The 25,720-nt window shown below is 39.0% G+C and overlaps 2 protein-coding genes across 2 annotated transcripts in view; one reads left to right on the top strand and one right to left on the bottom strand.

The window, feature by feature from the left end:
- LOC145768903 (centrosome-associated protein 350-like) overlaps positions 1-12,000 on the top strand; it is a 45,404-nt gene extending 33,404 nt beyond the window's left edge. Inside the window, exons 36-52 of the mRNA XM_082580509.1 lie at positions 290-558; positions 931-1,243; positions 1,530-1,682; positions 2,027-2,117; positions 2,605-2,686; positions 2,832-2,934; positions 5,735-5,824; positions 6,406-6,531; positions 6,776-6,844; positions 6,949-7,011; positions 7,401-7,517; positions 7,618-7,710; positions 8,813-8,914; positions 9,280-9,432; positions 9,867-9,989; positions 10,445-10,576; positions 11,330-12,000. Coding sequence (XP_082436635.1) covers positions 290-558; positions 931-1,243; positions 1,530-1,682; positions 2,027-2,117; positions 2,605-2,686; positions 2,832-2,934; positions 5,735-5,824; positions 6,406-6,531; positions 6,776-6,844; positions 6,949-7,011; positions 7,401-7,517; positions 7,618-7,710; positions 8,813-8,914; positions 9,280-9,432; positions 9,867-9,989; positions 10,445-10,576; positions 11,330-11,494 — 2,244 coding nt within the window. The 3' untranslated portion in view covers positions 11,495-12,000. The remainder of the gene's footprint in view (positions 1-289; positions 559-930; positions 1,244-1,529; positions 1,683-2,026; positions 2,118-2,604; positions 2,687-2,831; positions 2,935-5,734; positions 5,825-6,405; positions 6,532-6,775; positions 6,845-6,948; positions 7,012-7,400; positions 7,518-7,617; positions 7,711-8,812; positions 8,915-9,279; positions 9,433-9,866; positions 9,990-10,444; positions 10,577-11,329) is intronic.
- Positions 12,001-15,455: 3,455 nt separating this feature from the next.
- LOC145769467 (claudin-1-like) lies at positions 15,456-23,232 on the bottom strand. Its single transcript, XM_082581111.1, has 4 exons — positions 22,997-23,232; positions 19,187-19,278; positions 18,571-18,765; positions 15,456-17,975 (listed from the first exon to the last, which is right to left on the bottom strand). The coding sequence occupies exons 1-4, from the start codon at positions 23,136-23,138 to the stop codon at positions 17,673-17,675; spliced, it is 732 nt and encodes a 243-aa protein (XP_082437237.1). The 5' UTR covers positions 23,139-23,232; the 3' UTR covers positions 15,456-17,672.
- Between the last annotated feature and the right edge of the window lie 2,488 nt (positions 23,233-25,720).

Below are 25,720 nucleotides of genomic sequence, written 5' to 3'. Positions count from 1 at the left end.
GATGTTGATAATTCATGTTATGGTAGAATAAAGATTAGTAGTTTGCAAGTTATGTATTATTTATGATTTTGGCAAATCTGACAGTATACCCTGTGCTTTTTTACGAATACAGCACTGGATTTAATGTCTTAACTGAAGTCACATGTAAATGCGCAATTGCTGAAAGCAGTCTTACCAAGTGTTAACGAATTGCGTCTTATACTACAGACTAGCGAGTAACACGGGCTTTCATGACGTGTGTATTTTTAACATTGCGTTCACGTTAGTTTATGTTTAACATTAACCACAGGCCTACGATGCATTTATCAAGACCACACAACAAGAGCTTAATCTTGAGCTTGAATCTCCATCCTCCGGGACCCCATCTTCCCTTCCTCATGCTTCAGCCACCAAACCGCAGATCCGGAGTCCTCGAAAGAATGACCAGAGCCGACACATTAGTCGCTCTCTAAGACACACTGTTCCTCCCATCTCTTCCCCTGATGCCTCTCCCAGGGCTGGCTCCCAAAAGTATCCCGTTGTCATGAGGCAGCAGTCAGATTCAGAAAGTAGTGGAAGGTGTGTACTATTTTCCTGTGTCCCAAAATGCTGTGTTAAAGTTTGGTAGTTTTACTACTGATGTACTGATCATGAGAAAGAGTGATTTCATTGCGCGTTGGATTGCTAATTCTGCCGATAACTAAAACTATTGCCAGATTGAAATTGCAATGACTTTCCAATAATATACAGTAGATAAGATGCGATTCCCATTATTATTAATTTTTGAACTCACCTAGTATCGCATTTAGCAGCCATTTAGGGTCTGGCTATCTTTGTTTTTTACATGATCTGTAAAAGCATCATCCATCAACATTAAGTCACTCCCCTGTGCGATTACTTACTGTTTTTACATCTGTTTTTGAATTCTCATTGAATGAAATTATGTTTTAGGTCAAGTCGCTCTTTGAGTTTTGAAGACGAACAGCATTCTCCAGAAGATGCGACTACTCCTAATGGATCTACCAAGAGTTTGCTTCACAATCTTTCTACTCGCTCCAACTCCGACAGATCTGTGACTTCTCCAGAGATTCCAGCTTCTCTTCAGGATCGTCCAAAGAAGTTAGATTTTACCTCCAGCAAAGGTCTCAGAAGCATGATTCCGATTCCCTCCTCCAAGCTGTCCAACTCCTCCGGTAAACTCCAATATGAGGAAGCTCCCGTTTTCAAACCAACTATTTTGCAACAAAAAGTCGACAAACAAAAGGTGGGTGACTGACTGTACCAATGTAGTCCAAAACTCGTGATGTACGTTGGTAAACTGAAGTGGAGCGTGGTCGCTTAAGTATTTTGGAGGTCAGTTGCTGAGAATCCTGTTCTTAAATTTTGCACCAAAATGTGGAAACCTTGGGGAAACGTTGCATTTATGTGCTTTTTTGCATTTCGTATAATAAACAGGTCAAATCATTTCAAGTCTCCAGAAAGCAACTTTCTGAAGTAACTCTTTATTTTCTATGTAACGATGATACGATGTTAAACAACGTTTTCTTCAGAGCATCACTCCGACTTCACCCCCCTCCAGTAGTTCAGAGGAAGCTGACAAAGACGTTTCCATAGTAACAGAGGAAGAAGCAAGTGAAAACTTCAGTGAAGCGTCTTCGGATAAGAGCGCGGCATCCATTCCTCTCTTCGACCTGACCAACCAGGTGACAATCTCAACTCGCCGTTTGCTAAAACTGGGAAGCATTTTGTCACAAATTTTTACAGAACTTTTCAATTTATTTGAACAACTCCGTGGTCGAGTGGATTGTATCTTCGCTTCTGAGTCGGGCGATGTAGGTTCGATACCCCACCGGGTCTTGTCAACAACCTTCACAAAGATGGCATAAAAGTTTGTTTGGCATTGTGCGAATGAAGGAATTCATTTCGGATAACAATGTCTTCTCTGCACGTGATCTAAATATATAAAAAGAAAACAGTTCTACAGTTTTTTTTTTATTTATTTTTACCTTAGATAGACATCGCATTGACGCAAAAATATTGTTAGCAGGTTGAAAACTTGACTGATGATGACAAAACCCCTATGGCATCTCCCTCGGCCACTCCCACTCCAGACCATCCGGACAACCAACTGATGTCAAGTATGTCTGCTGCTTAGCTTTTGTTGACACCCCTTTTACGTTTGTATTTTAACGTTCACAGTCTGAAGAGCTAATTCGAAAATTAGTGGCGTTGTAAACTGGTTGAGTTTGATACGATAATTTTTTTCCCCTTTACATCAACTATTATTCAAATAACTATTTTATTATTCATTTACCACTGCATAGCTATCTATATAGTAGAAATAATACGGAAATATAGAAGCAAAGCTTGGTCATAATGGTCAACAATAACTTAAGAAACTGTCTATCACCCACGGGCCTCGACCTGACAGTTTTCATGCACGGTGTAAAACGAAAGAGAACATCCACGTTTCTATTATATTTTAACAGACACTTTTGGTTCTTGGTACTAAGGCGTGGTTTTTATTAAGACAGTGCTAAATGAAATTAAACAGGCTTTACTCAAGTGTAACGATATGAAAAAGGTTAAGGACAACTCTTGTAACTTGTGATATTGCTTGTGCAGTTGAGGATAAAGGTCTTGACGTCGCCGATGGCACAGTGGAGCCGAGAAGAGAAGTTCCTGAAGTTTCTGCTGATGTTCCGATGTACGATAAGTTGCATCTTAGCATTTGGTTCACTTTTATCACGCTAAAAAGTTTTTGTAAGATTATATGTTTGCTTGTCGGTTTTATCATCTCAGCAAAAAACACAGCTTGAGTAACTTATTTGTTTTGCCATTTGTGTTTGTAGAAAAAGTATTCCAGAAGCTACCGACGATCTTGACATACGAGTAGCCTCTAACCAGCAGACTGTTACTGACCTCACTGAAAATCTTTTCAACCATCTCTTGAAGGTACGTCATTAAAATAGCGCCACCTTGTAAATGTTAGTTTACCATGAAGTAAAAATGGGTAGCCACTTACACATGACCATTCCCTGTAAGCCTTGCAAGACACCGCCAACCAATCAGAACATATATTTAAGCGACTACCGTCCAATTGCGACTCCTCTAGCATTCAGCCAGAGAGTTGATCAGTGCTTTGAACATTGTTTGGTAGTTTCAGAAGAAAAAAGAGATAAGGCAGGGGTGGGAATCGAACCTACGTCTCTGAAATATGTTCCCAGGCATAAGCCACTAGACCACGCTGGCAACGGCGGAAGGTTTACTGATTTTACTTTCTGTCAGAAATGTTTGCGTATTTTCTCTGTTTTACCTGTAACTTCTGATTGGTCCAATGGATTCATTTGTCTTACCAAAAACTTTTATGTTTAAGTGTCTGCCGTAAAAATGACCGAACGTAACTACTGTAGTAGTTTAGTTGTTCGTCTAGTCGGCTGAAAGAACTGCCTGAAACCGAGACATTGCATTTGCGATCAGTATTCTATGTAAATTAGGGTGTCCCACTTTTAGGCGACTTTTCATGAAAATTAGGTTCGGGTCAAATTCTGAATGGATTTTCGTCACTGATTTCAAAAATGACGTTATTTTTTCATTATGACGTCATCTTGATGTGCCAGCTAGCGGATATTTGCTATTTTGGCCTTATCACGAATATGGTAAGAGCTAGAGAGTTGGAACTTGCGCCAAAATGACCGGAAGGGACGATTTCCTATTTGTTGTCAATACAATATGAAACGCTAACTGCAACAGAAAAGGAGTTATTTTGAAAAAACATGTTTTTGCTCATTTTTGGACAAAAAAATGAGAAACACAGCAATTTTGCTTGGGTTTCGCTACACTCTTGAATGTCTCTTCCATGTAAATGCGATTTATTTTACACACGCAAAAAGCTTTTTGGAAGGCAAAGGCCCTAATGCATACGAAGATGGTGGTTTGATGAACATAATTAAGAAAATACCAAAACATCTGAAAATCCGACAATATTGTAAAGTTCCATCACAGCTATAGCCGCAAATCATTTAAAAGCGAAGATCTCATAGTTTTCTGAGCACAAGAAAGAATCTAAGATTCATCTTTTGGAGCGACCATATTATGTGTCTTCTTGCTCCATGGCAGTTCATTTAGTGATGGATGTTCCAGGAAATTTGAAACCCCTACTTTTTTATCGTCAAGAAAGCGTGTCCCATGCGCGTTGGATAACAACAGCGAGTGGTTACTTAAGATTGCTGATTTTTGGGTATTGTGTTGGGCCTCAGGATATCCCTAAACTTCAACGTATGGTTTCTTTTATTGTTTGTGTTTATTTGCCAGCATTTTTAGTCATTCATCTTAAACCTTCCGCTGCTGAAGGTCCCTCAATTGGTACTGCTTACAAGAGATTTATTACTTGCATATAAATCTGTTGATGAACCAGTATTCAACGCTGTTCTGAAACATTTCGTTCGTGCATCCCAATGGTTGAGCTCTAAAAACGTTGCTCTAAGTTCTCCACGCTGAAGCTCCGCCTTTTGCTGCTGATGCGGCAAGACAGCAAAGTTTTCCAAGAAACGTTGATATCGAGCAGACGCTTTTGAAGCGTGGCAACTTACGTGATTTTTCCTCCGAAGAAAGTAAGATGGCTCCACGCATTGCATGTTTTTCATCTCCATCAGTGTTTTTGCGTATGATCAACAACAACAATCGAGGAACAGAGCGCTTTATTGGCAGACTGAAAGGCGTTGTGAACGGCTTGATTCGAGATGACCAAGATGATTTGGCCAAAACAGACTTGCGCATTTGTGCTGCTTTGCACAGTATGGTGTGATAAATAATCCCATTGAACTGTGTTGTGTTGTTTAATGGTGGTTTTGTTTGATAGATCTTTGAACGAAATGATCAAAGGTTTACAGTTAGCTAGTATTAGTAATTGCAATATGCATGTAAAAATCAACGCTGATGTATATAATCAATTGTAAATACAATATGCTAGACTACTACCACTGTACTTGATTGTTAAACAATGTGGCGCAGCACAGCAACTTAACAATCGAAATAAAAGCGTCACTGTAGCAAAATTGCCGTGTTTCTCATTTTTTTGTCCAAAATGAGCAAAAACATATTTTTTCAAAATAACTTCTTTTCTGTTGCAGTTAGCGTTTCATATTGTATTGACAACAAATAGGAAATCGTCCCTTCCGGTCATTTTGGCGCAAGTTCCAACTCTCTAGCTCTTACCATATTCGTGATTAGGCCAAAATAGCAAATATCCGCTAGCTGGCACTTCAAGATGACGTCATAATGAAAAAATAACGTCATCTTTGAAATCAGTGACGAAAATCCATTCAGAATTTGACCCGAACCTAATTTTCCTGAAAAGTCGCCTAAAAGTGGACACCCTAATGTAAATACAGCTATAGACAGGCCATGCGTGACACGATAATGTATGTTCGTTTTTGTTTCGAATTAAATCTTAAGTATTTTATATTTTATAAACAATTGAAAAGTCCGAAGAATTCCCGTATACCATGATACCCCAACGGCCCAGCTAGAAAAGTCCGTCAATTTAACATTAATTTAACGTCTGCAGATGTTGAATCAAAGTGAAAAGGGATAATCTTGCTAGTTTAGCAGAAGCAATTGACGTTTTCTGAAGTAGATCTTCACGTTTTATTTAGTAAAAAAACAGTAAACGTCTTTTGCCAAGCAGAAGCTTTCCCTTGAAATGATATTCTTAGCGTTGCGATGCAAACTGACTTTTTTTTGTTCAACTCAGGATTCAGTTGATTCTGCGCTCAGCGCTCGCAAGGCAGCAGTACATCGGTCTCGTTTACCTGTTCCTGAAGCCAAGAAGCGACATCGCACGGTGAGTCTCTATCCCTGCATGGTGTGGTGCAAGCAAATCAGCGTCTTTATGTTAAATTAATTTTAAAATATTGTTGCATCTTTTGAAAACTGTTATGTGGTTAATTCAACTTTAAAACCACATCCATTGGTTGGTTTATCGAGTTTTTTTTTAAGTAGAAATGACGCTCGTCCGTATAAGTATTGGTGGATATCATTACTAATCATCACTTTTCAATCCGCCTAGTTTCACTGAAACAAATTTTGTGCAAGTCATTGCAAAGAAAAAAATTCGAACATCTTTTGCTTCCAACTCGATGAAAAAAAATCTTTCAGATTGAAATCCATACCTAGCTGAAACACGATTGATCTGGCTCGCGCAACAATGCTATGATAATTGCTTTGCATTACTGTACAAGACGTTTACGAGTCGTGTTTATCGTGTGCTGCTGTAGCTTTGTGAGGTGTTAAAAGCTATTTCTTCCTTGTTTTACAAGTGTCAGTCATATTTCTTTATTTATTAAAGTTTTCAGTAACATTTGGAAACTTGAATTGTGATGTTTCCTGTATTTGATAACCCAATAACTTTGCGAAATTTTCTAGGATTTTAGTGAAAACCAGACTTCGGAGCCTTTGACCCCTAGCAAGAGGCCCCATGCCGACTCAGGACCCAAGCTCACACCGTCAGCGAAGAATTTGCTGCAACTTTTCTCTTTGGATGACGAAGAGGTATGAACGACACTGACAATCATAGGCAATCACATTTCCCTTTGGCGAGTTGCCACTGTTTGCCCTGAATGGTGGTTGAAGAAAGTATGAATATAATGTATAATATACTCAGGCTAGCAAGTGCTAATATGTATAAACATTGCACGATTTCGAAATTAAGTTATTAATACTGTCAATAGAAAGATGCTTTGTTTTTCTTTAGTTGTACTAAGTAGAAAATCAACTGAACATGACATTATTTCAGGGTGAAAACACGGCAGATCGTCTGTCAGATGACGTGACAACGAGTTTGATGGACGAAACCATTTTTAAGGTGAGGATGGTATTAAACAATCAGAACACTGCAGCTAAACGTAAAAAAGCAACAAAATATGTTGAAAACCGAAATCAATGCATTGTTTTTTTTATCATTTGAAGGTGCTTGCGATTCGTAAAGCTAAAGAGGAGAAAATGAAGTCCATTGAAGGATCCCATCATAAGGTAACGTTTGGTGTATCTTTCACAATATCTATCAACTAGCCACATTGGACGAAAATAACTACAACTTGAACCTGAATAACAGAATGATGTTTTTTTAATGGTTTTGTAGTTGAAAACCATCTCTGTATTCAGATTGTCCTTGTTTAGATTCTTCTTTGCGTCTCCATAACGTCAATGGACGTTGTACGTGCAATTCATTCTCCACCACCGCAGTTGACATTTAGTTCACTACCTAGATAGCAAAATACGTCATTTTTACATTAATTCAATATCTGCAGACGTTAAATCAATGTAGAAATGACGGATTTTCTTGTCTCGGAAGTAAACTTTTTCAGTTTCAATGGTTATTTAAAGTGAATAGGTGTTCTCAATCAAACAAATTGTTGCAGAGCCAGCAAGAACAGGAAAACGGGAGTGAGATTGAAGACATTGTGAAAAATGCGGACGAGAGCGGAGTTGAACCCACGTTTATGCGTCCCGTGTCTCCCGTGTTTGGCACGAGCCAGGTGAGCAAAAATTTAAGCTCTCGTTAGCAAAGTCAAGAATCAACACCTTGTTCTTTTTATGAAAGGTTTGATATACCTTTTTTATATTTTCGTCATCCAGGACACGGATGAGTGGTTTGATGACGATTTTGGCCTGTCGAAGTCTAAGCAACACAACGAATTTCTCACAGACGAAAACTGGGCCGTTGACTCGGTAAGTCGAATAATCATCATCATCCAAATTAGGTTTCGTCCCCACTGTTGGGATGGCCGATTCTTTCCTTGCAGCAATTGTCTTCTGTTCTCCATCATTCCATCATTCTATCCATCCCATCTTCTTTCTTTAGTCCGACTTTGTCTGTCTCATTCTTCACCTGTTTTTTCCATGTTCTTTTTGGGTGTCCCGGTGTCCCCGTTTCCTCTTTCCGTCTACCTTCAAAGTCAAAGCCTTTCAAAGAAAACTTTCTTCCTCTCTTAGTGCATGTCCAATTGTCTATACCATCTTACTCCGTTTGCCCTGGCAAGTTGTTTACTGGTCTCTCTCATCTTTAGCGTATCTACCAGTTCTTCAGTCCTTTTTTCCCTTTTAGATTTTACCCCACACATTGCTCTCACCATTGCCTTTTCCGTTATTCTCATAATAGCCAGGTCCCTTTCTCAATATTGCGGGCCGCACACAACTCTGATAGACTTTCCCTTACATTTTTAACGAAACGTTTTTTCGTATAACATTTCCTCACATTCCCTGAAGTTTGACGAACCCAGCCTTGCCCTTCATGTCACAGCTGCTTCGCATCCACCGCTTCCATTTATTTGATCACCCAAATAACAGAAATTGGTCACTGTTTCAATTCCATACCAGAAACTTTCTTCGCAATTCTCTTTTCATCTGTCACATTTCCCACACATCAATTTGCCAGTCTTGCTGGAGCTCTCCTCATGCTGACTCGATTTCCTTTTTAATCAGTGAGTCTCATCGTTTCTGAAAAGCAAAGGAGTAATTTCACTGCCACCACTTACTCCGCTGTCTGACGGGAGCATGTAAAACGGCAATAGTTTTGAAAAGCACCTGCACTCCATCAGGATTTTTCCTTGCAAGTGCTCCTTGACTTTGGTTGATAGACGTTTATTGCTTCTATCTATCTCCAATTAAACGACACCATTTATCGTTAAGAGTGTGTTCTCTTTTTCTCCAATCTAGTTGAACAATCTGGTTTGCAATTCATTTTTCAAAAATAGAAATTCCTTATTTTGGTCACAAACTTTCTCGAAACTACGAGAGACGATAATATAAAAACATCCAAAAATCTTTTCAGCCTGTCCCCAAAGGGATCATCACCCCCCGACTGGAAACCCCTGCTATTGAGTTCGCCATCCCCCACACGCGGGATGAAGTAATGCTGTTGATAGACCAAGCGGTAAGTGGGTGTGACAGAAAGTACTGTTCAACTGTTTGGATGCGAATTCTGTATAATGCTAGCAGGTGTATTACCTTTTTGGTGTTGCATCCTGAGTAAATTGTCGTTGGTTTAAATCCAGGTAACACTGCATCTGTCTCAAAAATACTTAATCCTTCTAATAGCGGCACTGAATATTAAGTATGTTATGAGAACTGTTTGGTCACTTTTATAGTTACTGATCCGCTGCTGGAGAAGCAATGCAGTGTTAACCATTTGTTTATTACAACGTTGACGATTTGTAGGTTATGCTGTTGCAAGTGCACCTTTTTACAAACATTATACTTTTTATTTGAAAACAACTGAATTTACGACTGACTTTTCAGATCGACTACTTGTATGGGAAGTACGCGGGAAATGAGCTCTTCATTGACGACAGAACATCATTCAATGATTACGATCCCTCAGATGAAAATGTCGAACCGCTTGACGCGAAGGATAAAGCAAACAGAGCATTCAAAAGCAGTATCTTTGAATTGGTAATGTTAATTGTGCACATCGTCCGTTTTAAAAGATCTAAATTGAAAAACTTATCACATATTCTTATCATTTCAATCTCAAAAATGGAAAGTTAGAACCCAATTTCTTGAGTGTCTTCTAGCGGATGAAAATTTGAGTAAACTTTATTGCCAGGTGGCGCAAAATAGTGGTTAGTGGCTGAGCAATATTGCATTTGATTTCCACTCGTTAGGATCCTGGTTCGAACCCACGTTTTGTCAACCCTATGAAAAAAAACTGCATCCATGTTCCTTGTACTCAAAACAAACTTGCAGTAACAGAAAAAAAAATTGGAATGTGTCAAGTTGTTCACTTGTAAACCAAACGTTGTGACCATCACATTATAAATGCCTCAAATAGTTATTTCATAATCATCCAATAAGAATCGCTTTTCAATTTTGTATCTCATCTTCAGGTCCGTGATCTGATGAGGGAAGTGTACAGTGGTGATGAGGAAAAACCTGCTGCTGCTCCTTGGCTTAAATCCCGGAGAACAAGGAGACCCTCATTCTGTCGGTCCACTCCACAATCTAAAACGGTTTGTACCACGACATTCTTTTGGCCTATCTAGAGTCCAAGCATTTTCAACGATTCCCGACAAAAACTGCTGACTCAGCAAAAACTTTTCCTCTACTTACAAAATATGGCGAGTGTGTAAGAGCCACCTAACAGAAGTTGGCTTTGGTTTTTATTCAGCTCAAGGAGATTGTTTACCGACTTGCATCAAAACAACAATTCTTGTGCTTTTGTTTTCTTAAATAAAACCATATCAATTTAACAAACTTTCACGAGTTGAAATTTCTTGCATTTTCATGATATAGCACTTGTAATGGGGGAAGTTTATTTAGAGGTGGCTCAGTAATAAGAAGGTTTTAATTCTCAATATGTAAAAAAGCTGAACAGAAGAAATTATATGATTTGAGCAACCTACCGTAGTTATTTTGGGGATTGCATCTTGAGAAGTTTAAAAATCTTGAAATGAATTCTCTTCAGGAAGTTGTGAGTTCGGTTCGCGACGAAGCTTCTCGACTTCTTGGTTATCCTGAATCTCGGCCGAAGATTGATCCAAGGATTTCATTGAAATGGGGCACCATGAAGAAGAAGGATAACGTAGACCTTTTATTGGTACGTACTTGCCTGCTGTTGTCCAAACGTTGGCCTACCGAACAGTGAGCTACAGATGTGGTTCCTATATAATCCAGGGCATGCGTAGTGCGTACAGTAGTATACGCTGTGATTAGCAATGCTGCAGACTTCATATAAAAGTAACTTGTTTCTCTTCATTTACTATCATATGGTGGCAGTGTAATATGTTTCATCTTTGTTTGTGTGTTTTTATAGCGTTGTATAATGTATCTGCATTGTTCTCGGTGTCAGAGGAGTTCTCAGTCTTCTACAGTGTCAGAGCAGCGTTTCGAGGCACAACCGACATTATTACCCTGAATTCATTCCTAAGCCGAATGCCAAGCAGGAATAAGATTCACGACAACATTTTAAAAAGTCTTTGGTATGACCGGACAGGGTAGCGAACCCATGTCTACCGATTTAGAGGCGTGCACCCAACCACGAGTTGTGAAGAATCGGATACGAACAAACATCGCCTCATGCATGATACAATGTAATGAGAAGTAGAAGGAAAAATGAAAGCTGCCGGGCCACTGCTTTGCAAATGTTCTGTCGGCATATCAGTCCATGATAGTGGAGCACCCCTGCTGAGCAGGATACTTTTCCAGACATCAAAATTTGTCATTTTTACATTGATTCAACGTCTGCAGACGTTGAATCAATGTAAAAATGATAGATTTTGCTGTCTGGGCTGTGATCTCGTGTTATTTGATGACACTTTGTGCTCAACTTTTCATTCCTTGCTCCTCCTAGATCGAAGAACTCCGAGAGGAGGAGGCGGAGTGGACGGATTACGACCTCGACGAGTCCGCGGTGAAGATGCAACTCACGGAGACTGTGTTCGACTTCCTGCTCAACGACACCGTCAAGTGTTTGAACAAAATCGACAAATCAAAGAAAAGCTTCAGCACCTCATAGTCACTTGAGCGATCAATTGAATTATTTTCGCATCGAAACTTTGTTAAAAAGACGTTGGTTTTATGCAAAAAATCGCATTTTCGCCGTAGTGCCCAAAGGTTTACAACTGTGGTTTTATAATCGCCTTTTTCAATTTAGACAACTTAGCTCAGTAGTTTAGTTGCTGACCTCGCAACTGTCTGTTAGTTTGATCTCTCACAACGTATTGAATGTTTCTAAGCGTGGAAGCAATAGGAAACCTTGGCTGATGCTTTTGGAATTGGGCTCCCTGGGCCCCAGACAGTAAAAATGATGGATTTTTCTGTCTGGGGTCGAATTTTCTGTCCAGTTAAATTTTCTTATATCATGTGATGTTAGCTTCCATCGGTTAACTACGTTATTATTGCACCATTTCAACGTACTTGGTGATGGACGCCGTGTGTAATAGAGCAAGTTTTGTTTATTTTGTGTCTTCGGTTTAAAAGCGTATTGTGCAGTTTTATATGAAAGAAATAAAACATAAAAAATGACTCTGTGATGGCTTCTTGCCACCAAATCCTTCGATACAAATAGTTTAGACCTTTTTTACTGCTGGAGGTGCTATATGAGAAATATTCAACTGCAAGGAAGTTAAGTGCAAGTCAAAGATAGGCTGCAACGGTATTTACTTGAAGTTTTTAATTAAGGTTTTGATTGATTCTGGAACAGCTAGGAGCACAATCGAATTTTGCCGAAAGCGCAACAAGCTAAAATCATGGCCTTACTTACATAATTTGATATAAGAAACACTTAACATTAGGATTTTAAGACCCAACAAAACGTGGAAAGGGCAAGTTGAGGAAGAAAGCAGCAAGGTGGGCTTGACAAGAGAGGACGCGTTACACATATCAATGTGGAGGCAAGGTGTGAAGGCGATTGTGCCACTTGGAGGTGAATCCGGTCCCCCTCGATAACAGGGCCGGATTAAGGCGGGGGCTGCAGGCCCACCGATAACAACTTACTAAGAGCAACTGATGTGTTTATTATCAGGATCGAAAGAATAAAGGGCGAAAATCATAGAATAATGCTAACTGTGTAAACCAGTGGTTCTTAACCAGGGTGCACGCTTCCCCAGGGAGGCGTCAGCTAATCAGCAGTGCGTTTTTTCGTGTTTGTGTAGGGTCTCTATATGTTCTTTTTAGCTTCAACACGCAGGTGGAATCTCGTTGGGAGGTACGATATGACGCTATACCTGAGTTAAGAAAAGGTTATCAAGCAGTTCTTCAACTCTTGAAAGCAATGTCTAATTACAATGACGAACAATCACAGACTAAAGAAGCAGCCAAGGGGCTTATCTTGTCAATAGAAAAGCTAGAAACCGTTATGTTAATTGAGTTATTGTTGTGCATAATGGAACAGTTTCATAAAACTAGTCGGGCGCAACAGGATAGCAAAATTACTTTGAATAAGGCAACAAATTTGCTTTAGGGTCTACATGATTTTGTTCAAACATTAAGATCCAAATTTCAAGAATTCGAAGAAAACGGTAGAGTATTAAGCGGCTGTCATCATTACATTGAAGAAATTTCAAAAAAGAAGAGAAGAAAGTATGCTTGGAAAGCGAAGTTGGATCTGAAAACACATCACTTGATCCATCGAGCAGATTCAAAGTAGACACATATTTGCCAATCATTGACCAAATTATTTTGTGTATGAAATCCCGAATTGCAGCATACCATCGTCTTCAAATAAGATTTTCGTTTCTGGCGGAATTAAACACCATGTCTAACTGTAAAATTGAAGAGAGTGCTAAAACATTGCTTCACTATTATCCAGATGATCGAGAAGAATCACTGCCTGAAGAGGATTCATTTTTCTGCACTGTTAAAACAACACCATTTTAACAGCGAATGCAGCTAAGAAACTCAAACGTTTAGATTCATCAATAAAAATGAGTTTATGTAGGCTATGCATTTCCTAACGTATCTGTTGTAGGCTACTAAGAATGTATCTTTGTCTGATGATTTCTAATTGTTCAGGCGAGCGCTCTTTTTCAGTGCTTAAAAGAGTAAAGAATCAACTGCGTTCATCCATGGGCCAGAAAAGGTTGCATTCCTTAGCTCTACTCTGTATTGAAAACAGAATTTTGGAAAAAATAGGCACCGATGATGTTATTAACAGCTTTGCTTTGTCTAAATCCAGAAAACATGTCATTTGAATGTGTTTAATAAGTGAATACTGTACTTCTGGTATACTTTTTGTTATGTCATTTTAATTGTGATTGGTACAATGAGGGGAATGAAATAAAGGCCTCAGATTATCATGTAGCTCCAGGTTCATCGAAACCTTAATCCGGCACTGCTCGGTAACCGGAACATCACCGGATTAAAACTGGACTACTGTACTACTCGTTACAAAGATCATTAATAGAAGGGAAGATAAACGATAAAAGAAACAAAGGTAGACCAAGAATGATTTGGACATCAAACATCACTAAATGGACAAAATTAAGTTATGAAAATGCAGTACGAACAGCTCATGGTCGAGAACAATGGCGCATTGTATCCAACCCTCAATACGAGGAAGGAACCTAATGATGATGACTGTACTACTACGTACGAAAACTACCGTTTACTGTCGTGTAAGCGGAGAAAACTTTTTCTCAACATTGAGAAAATTCTAAGTCTGACTAGTTAGATTGCTGGAAGATGAAGACTTCCGTTTCTTCCTGCAATCTAACCAGTCAGACTTGGAATTTTCTCAATGTTGAGAGAAAAAAGTTTTCTCCGCTTACATGACAGTAAACGGTAGTTTTCTTATATCAAATATTACTGGTAATTTCCTTGGATTCGTCTTATCTAACTTATATAACTCGCTCATGCATGGCTTGTTGCAGTTTGTTGATTGTTGCTAGATCTGCTATGCTGTGCATTTTGACATGGAGTTAGCTTTATAAAATTGGATTTTTTAAACTTGGTTCAGTATAACCACACTTCAAATTAGGTCTACAGTATTGTGGCCATGTTTTCAAATTGACCCTTTAAAATAGCCGTTTGAATTATTCATAGAAACGCATAACTTTTTTAGTTTTTTCATAACACAGTGTAAGTCTCAATACATTTTGAATGGTTCTCTGCTGTTATTGAAAACGAAGTTCAATAAGCTGCGCATTGTATTCACACAGATCACAAGACATGGCATAAGCTTTTAAATATACCGGTACATTTTGCTGTAAAATTAATTTCAATATGTCACATTGATAACATCTTGAGAAAATAAGTCATACAGAGAAATAAATTTATTTTCTGATGAAAGCAATGAAAAATTTTAGTAGTTTTGTACGGTAGTGCGAATGTCGGTTCGAAACCACTCTTAAGCTTGCGGCTGTGTCTCAAAATAATGAGAGTAGCTGATTTGACGATCACGTCCTTTTTTGCTTCCAGTTGTCTGTTGGTTGGTTTTGAATCTTTATCCTCGAACTGACAAAGCCTTGATAGGTTATTAGCCTACTGGTAGTTTCGCATACTTGCAGAGGCTCTTGACGCAGGGCCGGTTACCGAGATTGGCAGAGTGAAGTTTTCCGATGGTTGAAGTTTTGTTGCCGGGGAATTATTCCTTTCACTTGGTGCCGCTGAATGGAAAGCACTCCTGGAATGAGTTGCTCAAGCGCACATCCCGAGAGTCGAACCAGCGCAGCGTGATCTTGAGCCGGGCGCGTAACCACTGAGCTAACGGGGCGGGCTGTTGTGTTGCATTTGTGATCGTAAGGTAGACTACTGTGTTGCCTGTTGTCGCAAGTGATGTAAAAAAAAACATAACTGTTGGCCTATTATTTTCATACTGCCGGATGTTTGCTAAGATTATAGTCGCAAGTTTGTGCGAATTTGGTTCTGGCCGTTTGGATAACATAGCATTCTTTTTCTTACACCAAGTAAATGAAGATTCCTTATGTTTTCTTTGTTTTGTCAAAGACCGCGTCTCTTTCTGTAACCCAACACAACACTTGAAAGGCGTTCTTTGTATACCTAGCTTGAATGAATTCGTCCATTCATGCTAAACATAAATCAAAAAGATAAAAACACGAACTCTATAGCGCTATAGGCTACTACAAAATACAAACAAGCAAGCTGGTTCAATTTTGCACTCAACGTCCTACAACGTCAGATTAAAAAAGCTAAAATGAATTGACTAGATTCGTAGGCTGATGCTTGTGGTTACGTACTGACACAGCAGGAGCCTTTTAACATGAAATAGCAAATAAAATCAATCGACCTACGGCTTTCTTCCAAGGTTTTGATTATGCGTGAATATCTAAACTTGTCTTGCAGTGGGGCAATGAAATGTTTCCAACAAGATACAACATAGCTAAGCCTTGTGAAGGTTTTACATTTTCAGCAGCTGTAACCTCCTCAAATGATAGCCTACCAAGTCAATCGTAACAACTGTTTGTAATCTATAGACTACGTACTAGTAGCCTACGTAGTTGCAACATACTTCATGAATAAAAATATAACACATTATCTCGACTTAACACAGGTATGAAGTCGTAGCTACAAAACACATTAAGCAAATATTTCTTTTTAAACAAATAAACCTTTTTATAAATTGTTTCAGTACATCTTGTTCAATGGTAGCATAAAAAAACCTTAAAATCTTATCATGTGAATAAAAACATTTCCATGAGTGTGGGTCACCATCCTCAATGTCACCATAAAACTATTTTGCAAAAATGTAGGCTATTAAAACAAAGTTTTCACGAGCACTAGTGGGATGTAGCCTATGCTATAAAAGCAGCATGTAGCCATCTTCTTATACCAGCATGCTGGTAAAAACAATTGGCCTACCAAAACTATTCACTGTAGCGAAAAACGCTCAAAATTCGATGTTTAACACGTGATCGATTGTGTAGTGTAGTCAGTGCTTCTTAAACTTTTTTTGTTTTGTTCACCCCTAGCATCTATCTCCAGATTTCATTTACCCATTGTCTTTGCATCCCTTGTCAAACAACAAAAATATTAAAATTTATAAAAAAACAATTAGTTTTGATTAAAAAATGAAAAACTTAGAATTGATTTTGTTTTTGGAAATTCTCACCTGTTCACTGAACAGGTTGAACACCCGGAATATCCGCCCTGCTCGCAAGCTATCATCCATTGCTGACGGTTCACCCTTATTCACTCCTTTTGGTTGGTTCACCCTTGCAAAAATTTTATTCACCCTGGGGTAAACCATTCACCTGTTTAAGAAACACTGTAGTGAGTTAGTTTTAGTCTCACAAATCTGTGAAGTCAGTTGCTTGATCGGTTATATAATTGCTACTGTATAGCCTACTGTAGTAAAGCCCATAGTTTTGTTTTATAGAGCAGCAACCACATCCGCTTTGCAAAAACTAATAATGTTTACTTGTAGACTGAAGTTTAGAATAAAGTCGCAAAAGCGAGTTTTCGTGAAAAAACGAGGAAAATTTTTTCTGACTTATAACTAATGATAGCGTATTGAACTATCCTGTATAATATGTGAGTGCTGGTTAGGGTTACAAAACTGACGAAATCACATTTTATACGGAAAGATGCTTTGATCATTAGCTTACACTGGGCAACATAATTCTGCACAATTGCTCAAAGCTGCAAAATAGTGATTTAAGTTTTTAAATTCATGGCTTTCATTAGTCCGTGGAGTCGAACGCGAAATACACAATATAACTATCTTAATAACTTCAAATTTTCGATGAATTTAGTTCGTAAACTTGTTTAAATGAACGATTATATTAACCTACTGTCTGATATCAAGAGCGAGTTTAACTGATGGGGGGCCCGGGGCACTTTTAGATCGAGGGGCCCCGTGCAAAAAAGTTTTTCGCGTCAAGGCCACGAAAAGCTTTACCAGGCAACTTGGAACTCACCCACAATGTTGCTAATGCCTTTACGCTAAGCTCAGTCGCCACCTTGTGACTAAAAATTACCCTTGAAAGAAAAAGGAGGTATTTTGCAGAAACTTTAAAGGCTGAAAGAAAATAATATTAATAACACAAAATCACATTTTCCACGTCGGGGGCCCTTCAATAGGGGGGTCCGGGGCAACTGTACCTTATGCCTCCCCCCTAAATCCTGGCCTGTCTGATACTAGGCTAAGATATGTAGCCTAGGCTACTATCTCTATTATACAATAAAAAAGATTAAAAAATTCAAAAAAAACTAGCAAGTAAAGTGAACATATGGCATTAAATGTACTCGACTTTTTCTGCAGCCGGTATATTTCGTGGAGATCTTCTGCGATTGACAGCTCTGTAGCTATCTCGGAAAGAATTTCTCATCCGTCGGACTCCCCTCCCAACTGGTCCTCTGTTCCAATATTCTTCTTCGTCTGACTCGACATAGCAGCTTCCACACATCATGATGGCTCCTCCTAAGGTTCCTACTCCCATTGCTGCCCATCCGAGGAAGAGAGAGCTTCCAAAGACATACGTTGTTCCGAAGTCTATATTTTGGATCAATGCTGTCGTCAAACCATAGTCTTGCACCACCTATAAAAAGAAAGTTGCTATGTAACTTCCTAATTTCCGTTTGAGCTAAGTTCAGAGAAGAAGAAGGTGTGCGGAGGAAAAGCATAGCCTGTTACAAAAAAAAAAAACATCCTGCGTTATCTATGAGGTTTATCACAAAATAAATGAGAAAGATAAAGGATTGCTTGATTGTATATAATTTATTGACTCATCCATGCACCTTCAAAAAGAGAGAAAAATACCTTCACACTTAAAGAGTGATGATGCATGTATCGAACGAATCAAAAGTATCTTTATACAGTAATATAGCACTGATCATGTGGAGTATTTTATAGAGGTTATCAGAGCTATGGCTTTACGTTTGCATTGTATAGTGTGGGCTAGACCTACGTAGGCCTATAACATTTATGACCAGGTCAAATTTAATCAATTTGTCACTTTCTTTTGACTATATCATTTCTTTATCGGTGTCACTGTTGCTTACTTAATCTTAATTTGCCACAGTTTCGACTTTTATATTACAATAGCCCACATCGTCGTCAACAAAAGCAAGTTTCATCTTGTCATTGGATCAAACATTTCAAGTTTTGAAAATACAAAATCGCCAACATCTTACCTCGTGTGCGTAGTACGAAACTGCTGAACCAATGGAAAGAGCAGAAACGATCCACAATCCAGCAGCGACTAACGCTACCCTGGCCTTCGTTTTTTTGGAGTTTGTTATACAAGTTGTGCAGTCCATGCCAATAATTGACAACATCAAGGCGATTACCGCTGTAATCACAGAAGCCACCGATAACCCTCGAGCCACCTGAAATTAAATACGAATTTTATTTTGCACAATTTGGAGCTTCTGACCATTTTGAATGTGGTCAGAAGAATCACAGCTGAATAGGAAGGCTGCTAGATCGAGCTTGCTTTTAAACGTGCGACCAAGTAGCATATGCATGGAAAGTGGTAGTGTGTTTGTTTTGGTAACTTTGAGTGCATCAGAAAAAAAAGTTCAGTGTAAGACTTAGGACTGGGCATGACTTTAAAAGACATCAGGTCTGAGCTTTTCCCTATCAAAATTTAACATCAATCTTGCTTGCAGTCTTGCCCTGACCCTGAGTCCATTTTGCATGAGCAATGGTATGGGTAGCGTGACCCCTTTTACAACAAGCTTGAGGCACTGAAGATACGTAGAACTTGTTTCAAAAGTTAAAGCAGTTCGCTTATATAGAATACTATACCTGCAATTGCTCGGACAAGCCAAGAAAAAATGCATCAAAATCATCACATTGCCACAAGCCTGTTGCGTAGGAAACACAGCGGAGCCAAATACCTGAGAGCAAAGAATTTGAGTGACTTAAACATGTTAGCTCGTTGTTATAACTAGACTTGGATGTAAGCTATTAAAATATTATGGCTTAAAAATATATTTGCCAGAAGGTGTGTTAAATTTTCTATAGTAGCCTATTCAAAAATTTAGAAAATACTTATCCTACTCAGCTTAGCTTTGGTTTGAGACATCTAGTTTACAAGGAAACTTTGCAGATAAAAATTATCATACTTTATAATGCACCCATTGCGAGGTGCGACAACATCAGTACATTAAACATCACACATACACAACGCAACAGGCAACAGCGAAGGGACATATAGTGATCGATCCAGCTGCTTCCATTATTTTGGAACGCCATTAACCCTACGCAGTGTTTTTAAAGGTATTTTGGGGGACCGAAACGGTCCCCCAAATTTCTCAAGCGGTTTCCCAAAATTTGGACTTGCAACTACAGTAGAAAAGTAATGTTGTTTCTCGCTATGTCTTAAGCAAATATGGCTTTTTTTTGGTATTTAAATGAAACACTTGCGGTCTCTTAAAACTACTTAGCGGTCACCCAAACCAAACCTTAAAAAAACCTGACCCTACGTGTCTTTGCCGAAACTCAGCCGCGTGCTTTAGAGCGGTGTCGAATCGACGTTCTTTTCAGGGTTGCCCATCTGTTTTCACCATTCGGCCACACAGCCTGATAAGCAAATAACCGCAGGCTACCATTGAGAGATACAAAAGAATCACACTAGTAGTTAGCATGATTGCTAGCTAATAATCAAAAAGTTGTGGTTAAACATGTCCCTTTGGCCGCCTAAACATAGGTCCATATATTTAACTCAGTGAAGCTATGTGCAAGATAAGTATAGTAGACGCTTTAGAGTAGACATAACGCTCAAGAGGACGGGCAACATCGCACAAATTTTGTTTGTGTCATCACAAGTACAGTGAAATTTATTTTATCTCTGGAAAAACATTATCTTTCTATATAGCCTAAGCCAGGGTTTCCCAAACTTTTTTTGGGCCACGGACCACTATTTGTGAATCTGTTTATTCGCGGACCCCCAATACAAAGGTAAAAATGAATAAAACCGAATTTTCTTTATTTAAAAAACTGACACCAATGGGACGGATGAGATGGCTTCTTATTGCATAAGTCATCAATTCTCGGAGTTACAGTATTATTTTGTGAAAGGCAAACTCGTAAGTCAGGGTCCACGGAAAGTCTGGACCTGTATTTTGTCTTCATGTTGGTAAGAGCTGAAAATGCTGTCTCACACATGTAGGTCGTTGAAAAAGGCAATAAAATTTTAGTTGCCTTTTGCGATAGCAATGGGTATTCCTCCGCAACACTCAACCAGAAAGATGCAATAGCTGTTTGATTGAAACTAAGCATTCAAGTTCGATCAGACGATCATTCGGCTAATTCTTCTTCTTCGCGTCCTGACAGATCAATCTTTGTATCAATAAAAGGGTTTAAAATCCAGTCAAAATTCTCATATGTCTCTTTTAAAAAGTACTTCTTGAAATGTGCAGAAAGCAATTCCAAATGTTGTGTAACATCAGAGAAAATCAACTCTGTATTAATTAAGAATTTGTTGGTAATGTAGTCACACAGAACAGAAAACATAGCCTATCCACAACATTATCATTTATCCTTGTTTTCTATATGTTGAGTTTCTTTATGAATGCTGTTATTTTGTTTTGAGTAAGTAAAATGTTCGCATCTCTTCCCTGAAGTGACAAGTTCAATTGGTTTAGAAGGTGAAAAATGCCTGCCAGGTAGGCTATGCAAGTTTCCGAAGCCAAATTTCATCGGCTACTAGTGAAGCCAAGTCAGCATTGTGCGCTTGCAGGAAAACTAAAAACTCCTCTCGCAGTTCAAATACGCGTTCTACAAGCTTTACTAGTAGTCCAGTCCGGTAATGTCCCCGTTACCGAGGGTGGCCGGATTCACCTCCAAGAGCGGCAATCGCCTTCACACCCTGCCTCCACATCAATCTGTCTAACGCATCCTTTCATGTCAAGCCCACCTTGCTGCTTTCTTCCTCAACTTGCCTTTTCCGCGTTTTCTTGGATCTTTCATGTTTTCTACGACCCTCCACTTGCAACTCCAGCGCTCTTCTTAAAACATCATCTTCATCCCTTCTCAAAACATGCCCATACCACTTCACTCCAACAAGTTAAATGAGAATGTTGAATACAAGAATTTTTTGTAAACAACTTTTTAACTGCAACGAAGGTGCAACGAGCAAGATTTACGATCCTGGATAGCAAAAGCTTTCGAAATCATTTAGGTTGTAAAGAACTGCGGCAATTATCTTTGACAGGGTACGTACTGTACAACGTATATGTGTGACTTTCTAATTTCTAGTCATATCGCCACAAACCACCTGTGCAGTCGTCGCGGACCACCAGTGGTCCGCGGACCACAGTTTGGGAAACCCTGGCCTAAGCTATAGCCTATATAGCCTACTATGTGATAGCAAGAAAATATGCTGCATTTTTAGTTATAGTCCAGGATACCCAAAATCGATAAACGCTAACCGCAAAAATTAATGTTAGATCTTGGCTCAACTGAGATACCCCTTGTCTCAATAGCATACTTGGGGGGGGGGGAGGGGGGCACACTTGATAACATGCATCTCAAACAATGAAACCTTTAGGACCAAAAGTAACGTACAGTAAGCTTTGACAAAATTTTTAGTGAGCGGTCCTAACCTCCTAACCGATGCTTGTTTTTTTCATTCTTATTTAGAGTACCACCGATTAATCATAGGCTTTAAAGTAGGCCTACTATAAACTAAAACCGTTGCGGGTTCCCTATTTTTTTTTCTAGACATGCTATAGGCCAAGGGTGATCAAACTACGGCCCGCGGGCCAGAACCGGCCCGCAAATTGATTTCATCAGGCCGCCACGTGCTGCGGAAATCACAGCTGCACTGTAATTCTGTACATGTGCTTCCCTTGGCATTAGCAACCGTCTTTGGCTTCGCCTTTTTGTGTAATAGACACTTCTTTGTTAAAATTGTTCGTTCTTATAGTTCGTTGTTGTATGCTGAATACGTACATGTTTCCACCAGGCAGCCTACATGTTGGTGCTCTGTTTTTATCATTAGGCCGCCACAAATGGGGACAATCTAGGCCAAATTCGGAAAGATGTAATGCTTTTTCAAGAGCACGATGCCCTGTAGTGTATCACAGCAGGGAATAACTTTACCAGCAACCTTTTGATTTTCATCACAACTTTTCTATTCCACCGCTGACTTTGTTATTTATTGTGCTCAGTTCAAGTCAATGGAGATTCTAAATAGTTGTATATCTTTTCGCAATTTGCATCCGGCCCTCAGCTTTTAATCTCGCAGCAATCCGGCCCTCAGAGAAAAAAGTTTGGCGACCCCTGCTATAGGCTACTGCCTTGCAGGAAGTTCCAAACTTTTTCGTGCTCATGGCGTTTCAATAAGCACCACAGAGCTGACGAATTTCGATGCATTTACTTACAAGTGATAGTGTAACCGCTTGCAAGAGTTTAAAAGTTTCAAATTTGTAATCTTTTTCAAATGGAGTCTACATCAGGGGTCGGCAACCAGGTGCGAAAAAGATTGACGACCCCTAACCTACATAGCCATCTGAAAAATAGACGGAACAGCAACGTTTTTTTGAATACACAAAGATGTTGAAACGTTTACGTTCTTGCAAGTAGCCTACATATAGTTGTAGTTTCTCTTACCTTGATGTCTTACCACTGCTTCAATGACTTCACCCTTTGGGTCGTTTCTTCGCCATTCCGGCAGCACGACAGCGAGCGTCATGCAAATAGTTGCTATAATGCACAACGCCAAACCTACGATCTGAATGACACTGTTTGACATCTTTTCTTGTCTTTTACAAAATATTGACTGTATGTGTATTAAGTAACAAGATATTAACCGTAGCCTATGTGTAGGATAACTTAAGATCTTAAAATATTTCACATCTGAAAAACATTTACAGTAAAAGTCGATGGACCAATGAACCTGTGGCCCAGCTTATCCCTCATTAGGCTACATCTTGTACAACCCCAGCGTGACGCTTATGAACAGAAATTACAACAGAACATATAAAACGATGAATTGGTCTGCCCTGCGCGTTCTGCTTGGACTTGATTCCAATTCACAAAGTTTTACTAAAATACCAGTCATCATTATCATCTTTCTTACTTTATTATCCGTTTGTCACATTGTTTGGTTTTGTCAATCCTACCACACTGCCTTTGTGAGATAGATTTTCTTATATAACAATTTTCTGACTTTGTCAATTACAACTTACTTGACGTCTTACAACAACAGTTTAGTTTTTCTTTCAATTGTGTTGTTGGTATATCAGTTTAAGAAAAAATGCAGACAAATAGATTACAGCGTCAGGTTTCAACCAAAAGTTTATTATCACAAATTATACACTGTGGTACTTTGAAGAGAAGTCACATGAAACTGAAATATTAGTGTTTTTTTAAACTTTAAAAGTGTTTTTTTAATTAAATGCCCGATAAAAAAATGATTTAACCCACGCCTGAAATTTATGGTTTAAACCTTTTTGTATCGGTTTTACCTAATCCTTCGATATAGGCTGCCATAGTTTTTAAAACAGTTTGGATTAAGATCGTAATTATTGTAAAAGCTGCTTTAACCAACTTTAACAATAGACCAATTTTATTACAGTTATCATGATGTGACACTTCTACTACATACATGGGCGTCCGCACATAGGGGCAAATGGGGTCAGCTGACCCCCCCTGGAAAATTGTTAGATGAAAAATAAAAAAGCGAGAACATGCAAAAATAGGCATGAATTCAATGAAGCTGTTCGTAACATTGAATCATACAGAAAAGAACAATCAGCCACCAATTTAGTAAATCAGTTCTTGAATAAAAAGTGAAGTCGACGTGGGTCTTTGCCGAATTTTTCAACCACTTTTTGGATGAACGAATTTTTGTCCGAGTTTATTCGGCTTCTGTGGACACTCATCATACACAGCCCGAATAGCCTGTTGTCAGACATGGTTGATCTGAGCCATGTTTTGACCCGCCTCATTGTGCTGAATGATCTTTCTACCGTACAAGTAGTGGCGGGGAGGGTCAGTAATGTTATCATCGCTTGACGTACAGCTGGAAAAAGTTCCATATTTTTCACCAAGTCCACAAATTCCAATTCTTCCTGGTCTTCGGACTGAGGAAATTTTCCTTTTATGGTTATGTCATACCACGACATGGTGTCCTGCTGAAAATTGTCAAAGTTGTAGAATTGGTGTATGGTTTTGACCAGGGCTTTGTAGTCTGAACGGTCAATTTTCTCCATCTGCGCTGGATGCAGTCGGTATAGCATGAATGCCGGCATGTTCGTCTCTGGGAAGCGGCTTTTCAGAGACTGGATTAAAGAGTCGATGTAAGGAACGTAAATGGAGCGGCAATAGTATTCCTCACTGGTGCCACCAGTATTTGCTCTGAATACTTGACGGACACATTGCCGTGGGACAGATATGGTGACACCGATCTCTTCGGCTGACTTCAATGCCGCTGTATAAATGTTTTCTGCAAAAAGTGTTTCTGTATTTTGCCGATGATCACAAAACATTGATACGAGTTTGTCAATGTGGTTCTTGACACCTAACATGTTCAGTTGGACTGCCTGAAGGGCTTGGGTGACAGGCTCCAAAATTGATGAATACTTAGCGATGATATATAGCGTTTTATGTACATGTAAATGTGCATTTAATAATAAACCCAGAAAAAAAAAGGCAACTAAGAAAGTACACGATGCTGTTCAGAGCCCCACCTTACTATGTTTTTAAGCATTGGAAGTTTAACTGCGAGGATTCACTGAACTACTAAGTCGGTCCAATACAAACCAAACATAAATGGGAAAATAAATTCCTACTATACAGTATACGCTTGCTGTTCAATTTCTGTAGTTTTTTGACAAACGCAGTTACAAGTATATGGTGATTTGTGGTTCGTAGATATCAGAATAATTGATTTTGGGGATTAGTGCAGAATGCTCAAATCTTTTTAGGCTCACTGCAAATGTCAAATCACCACTATAAGCTACTGGTAAACTGCATTAACAGCTTGCCACACTTCTACCAGTCCTTGGCAGATTGAAACTAAGCTATTTGAACAATCGCTAATTTTCAAATTTGCTGTTGATATAATCACAACTCATAACTTTTTTCTGTGTATGGTTTTAAAGATTATAGACTCCCAAATACCATCGCGTATTTGAAATGCTTCTTTTTTTCTGTTCTTACCTTCCTTTGCTATCTCTTCTTGGAACTACTAGGTAGAAGCAGTCGGTCGCTGCGGAAACCACACAGTTATGACAAAATAAAGTGCATTATTGCCCCAAAAGTATAGATTATACCTTACGCAAGGTTCACTTGAGCACGATAATAGTAGCCCATGCAATAAAACGATTATAT

This window comes from Aplidium turbinatum, chromosome 4 (genome assembly GCF_918807975.1).
Source record: "Aplidium turbinatum chromosome 4, kaAplTurb1.1, whole genome shotgun sequence".
NCBI classification, from domain to species: domain Eukaryota; kingdom Metazoa; phylum Chordata; class Ascidiacea; order Aplousobranchia; family Polyclinidae; genus Aplidium; species Aplidium turbinatum.
Note: the sequence above shows the minus strand (reverse complement) of the source record. Positions and strands in the feature narration are given on the sequence as shown.

Excerpts from the sequence above, each read along its gene's own strand:
- LOC145769467 (XM_082581111.1), bottom strand. The coding sequence starts at position 23,138 with ATGTCAAACAGTGTCATTCAGATCGTAGGTTTGGCGTTGTGCATTATA. Across the intron at positions 18,766-19,186 it reads GCTTGTCCGAGCAATTGCAG|GTGGCTCGAGGGTTATCGGT; the intron begins GTATAGTATTCT and ends ATTTAATTTCAG. Across the intron at positions 17,976-18,570 it reads TTTCGTACTACGCACACGAG|GTGGTGCAAGACTATGGTTT; the intron begins GTAAGATGTTGG and ends TTCTTTTTATAG.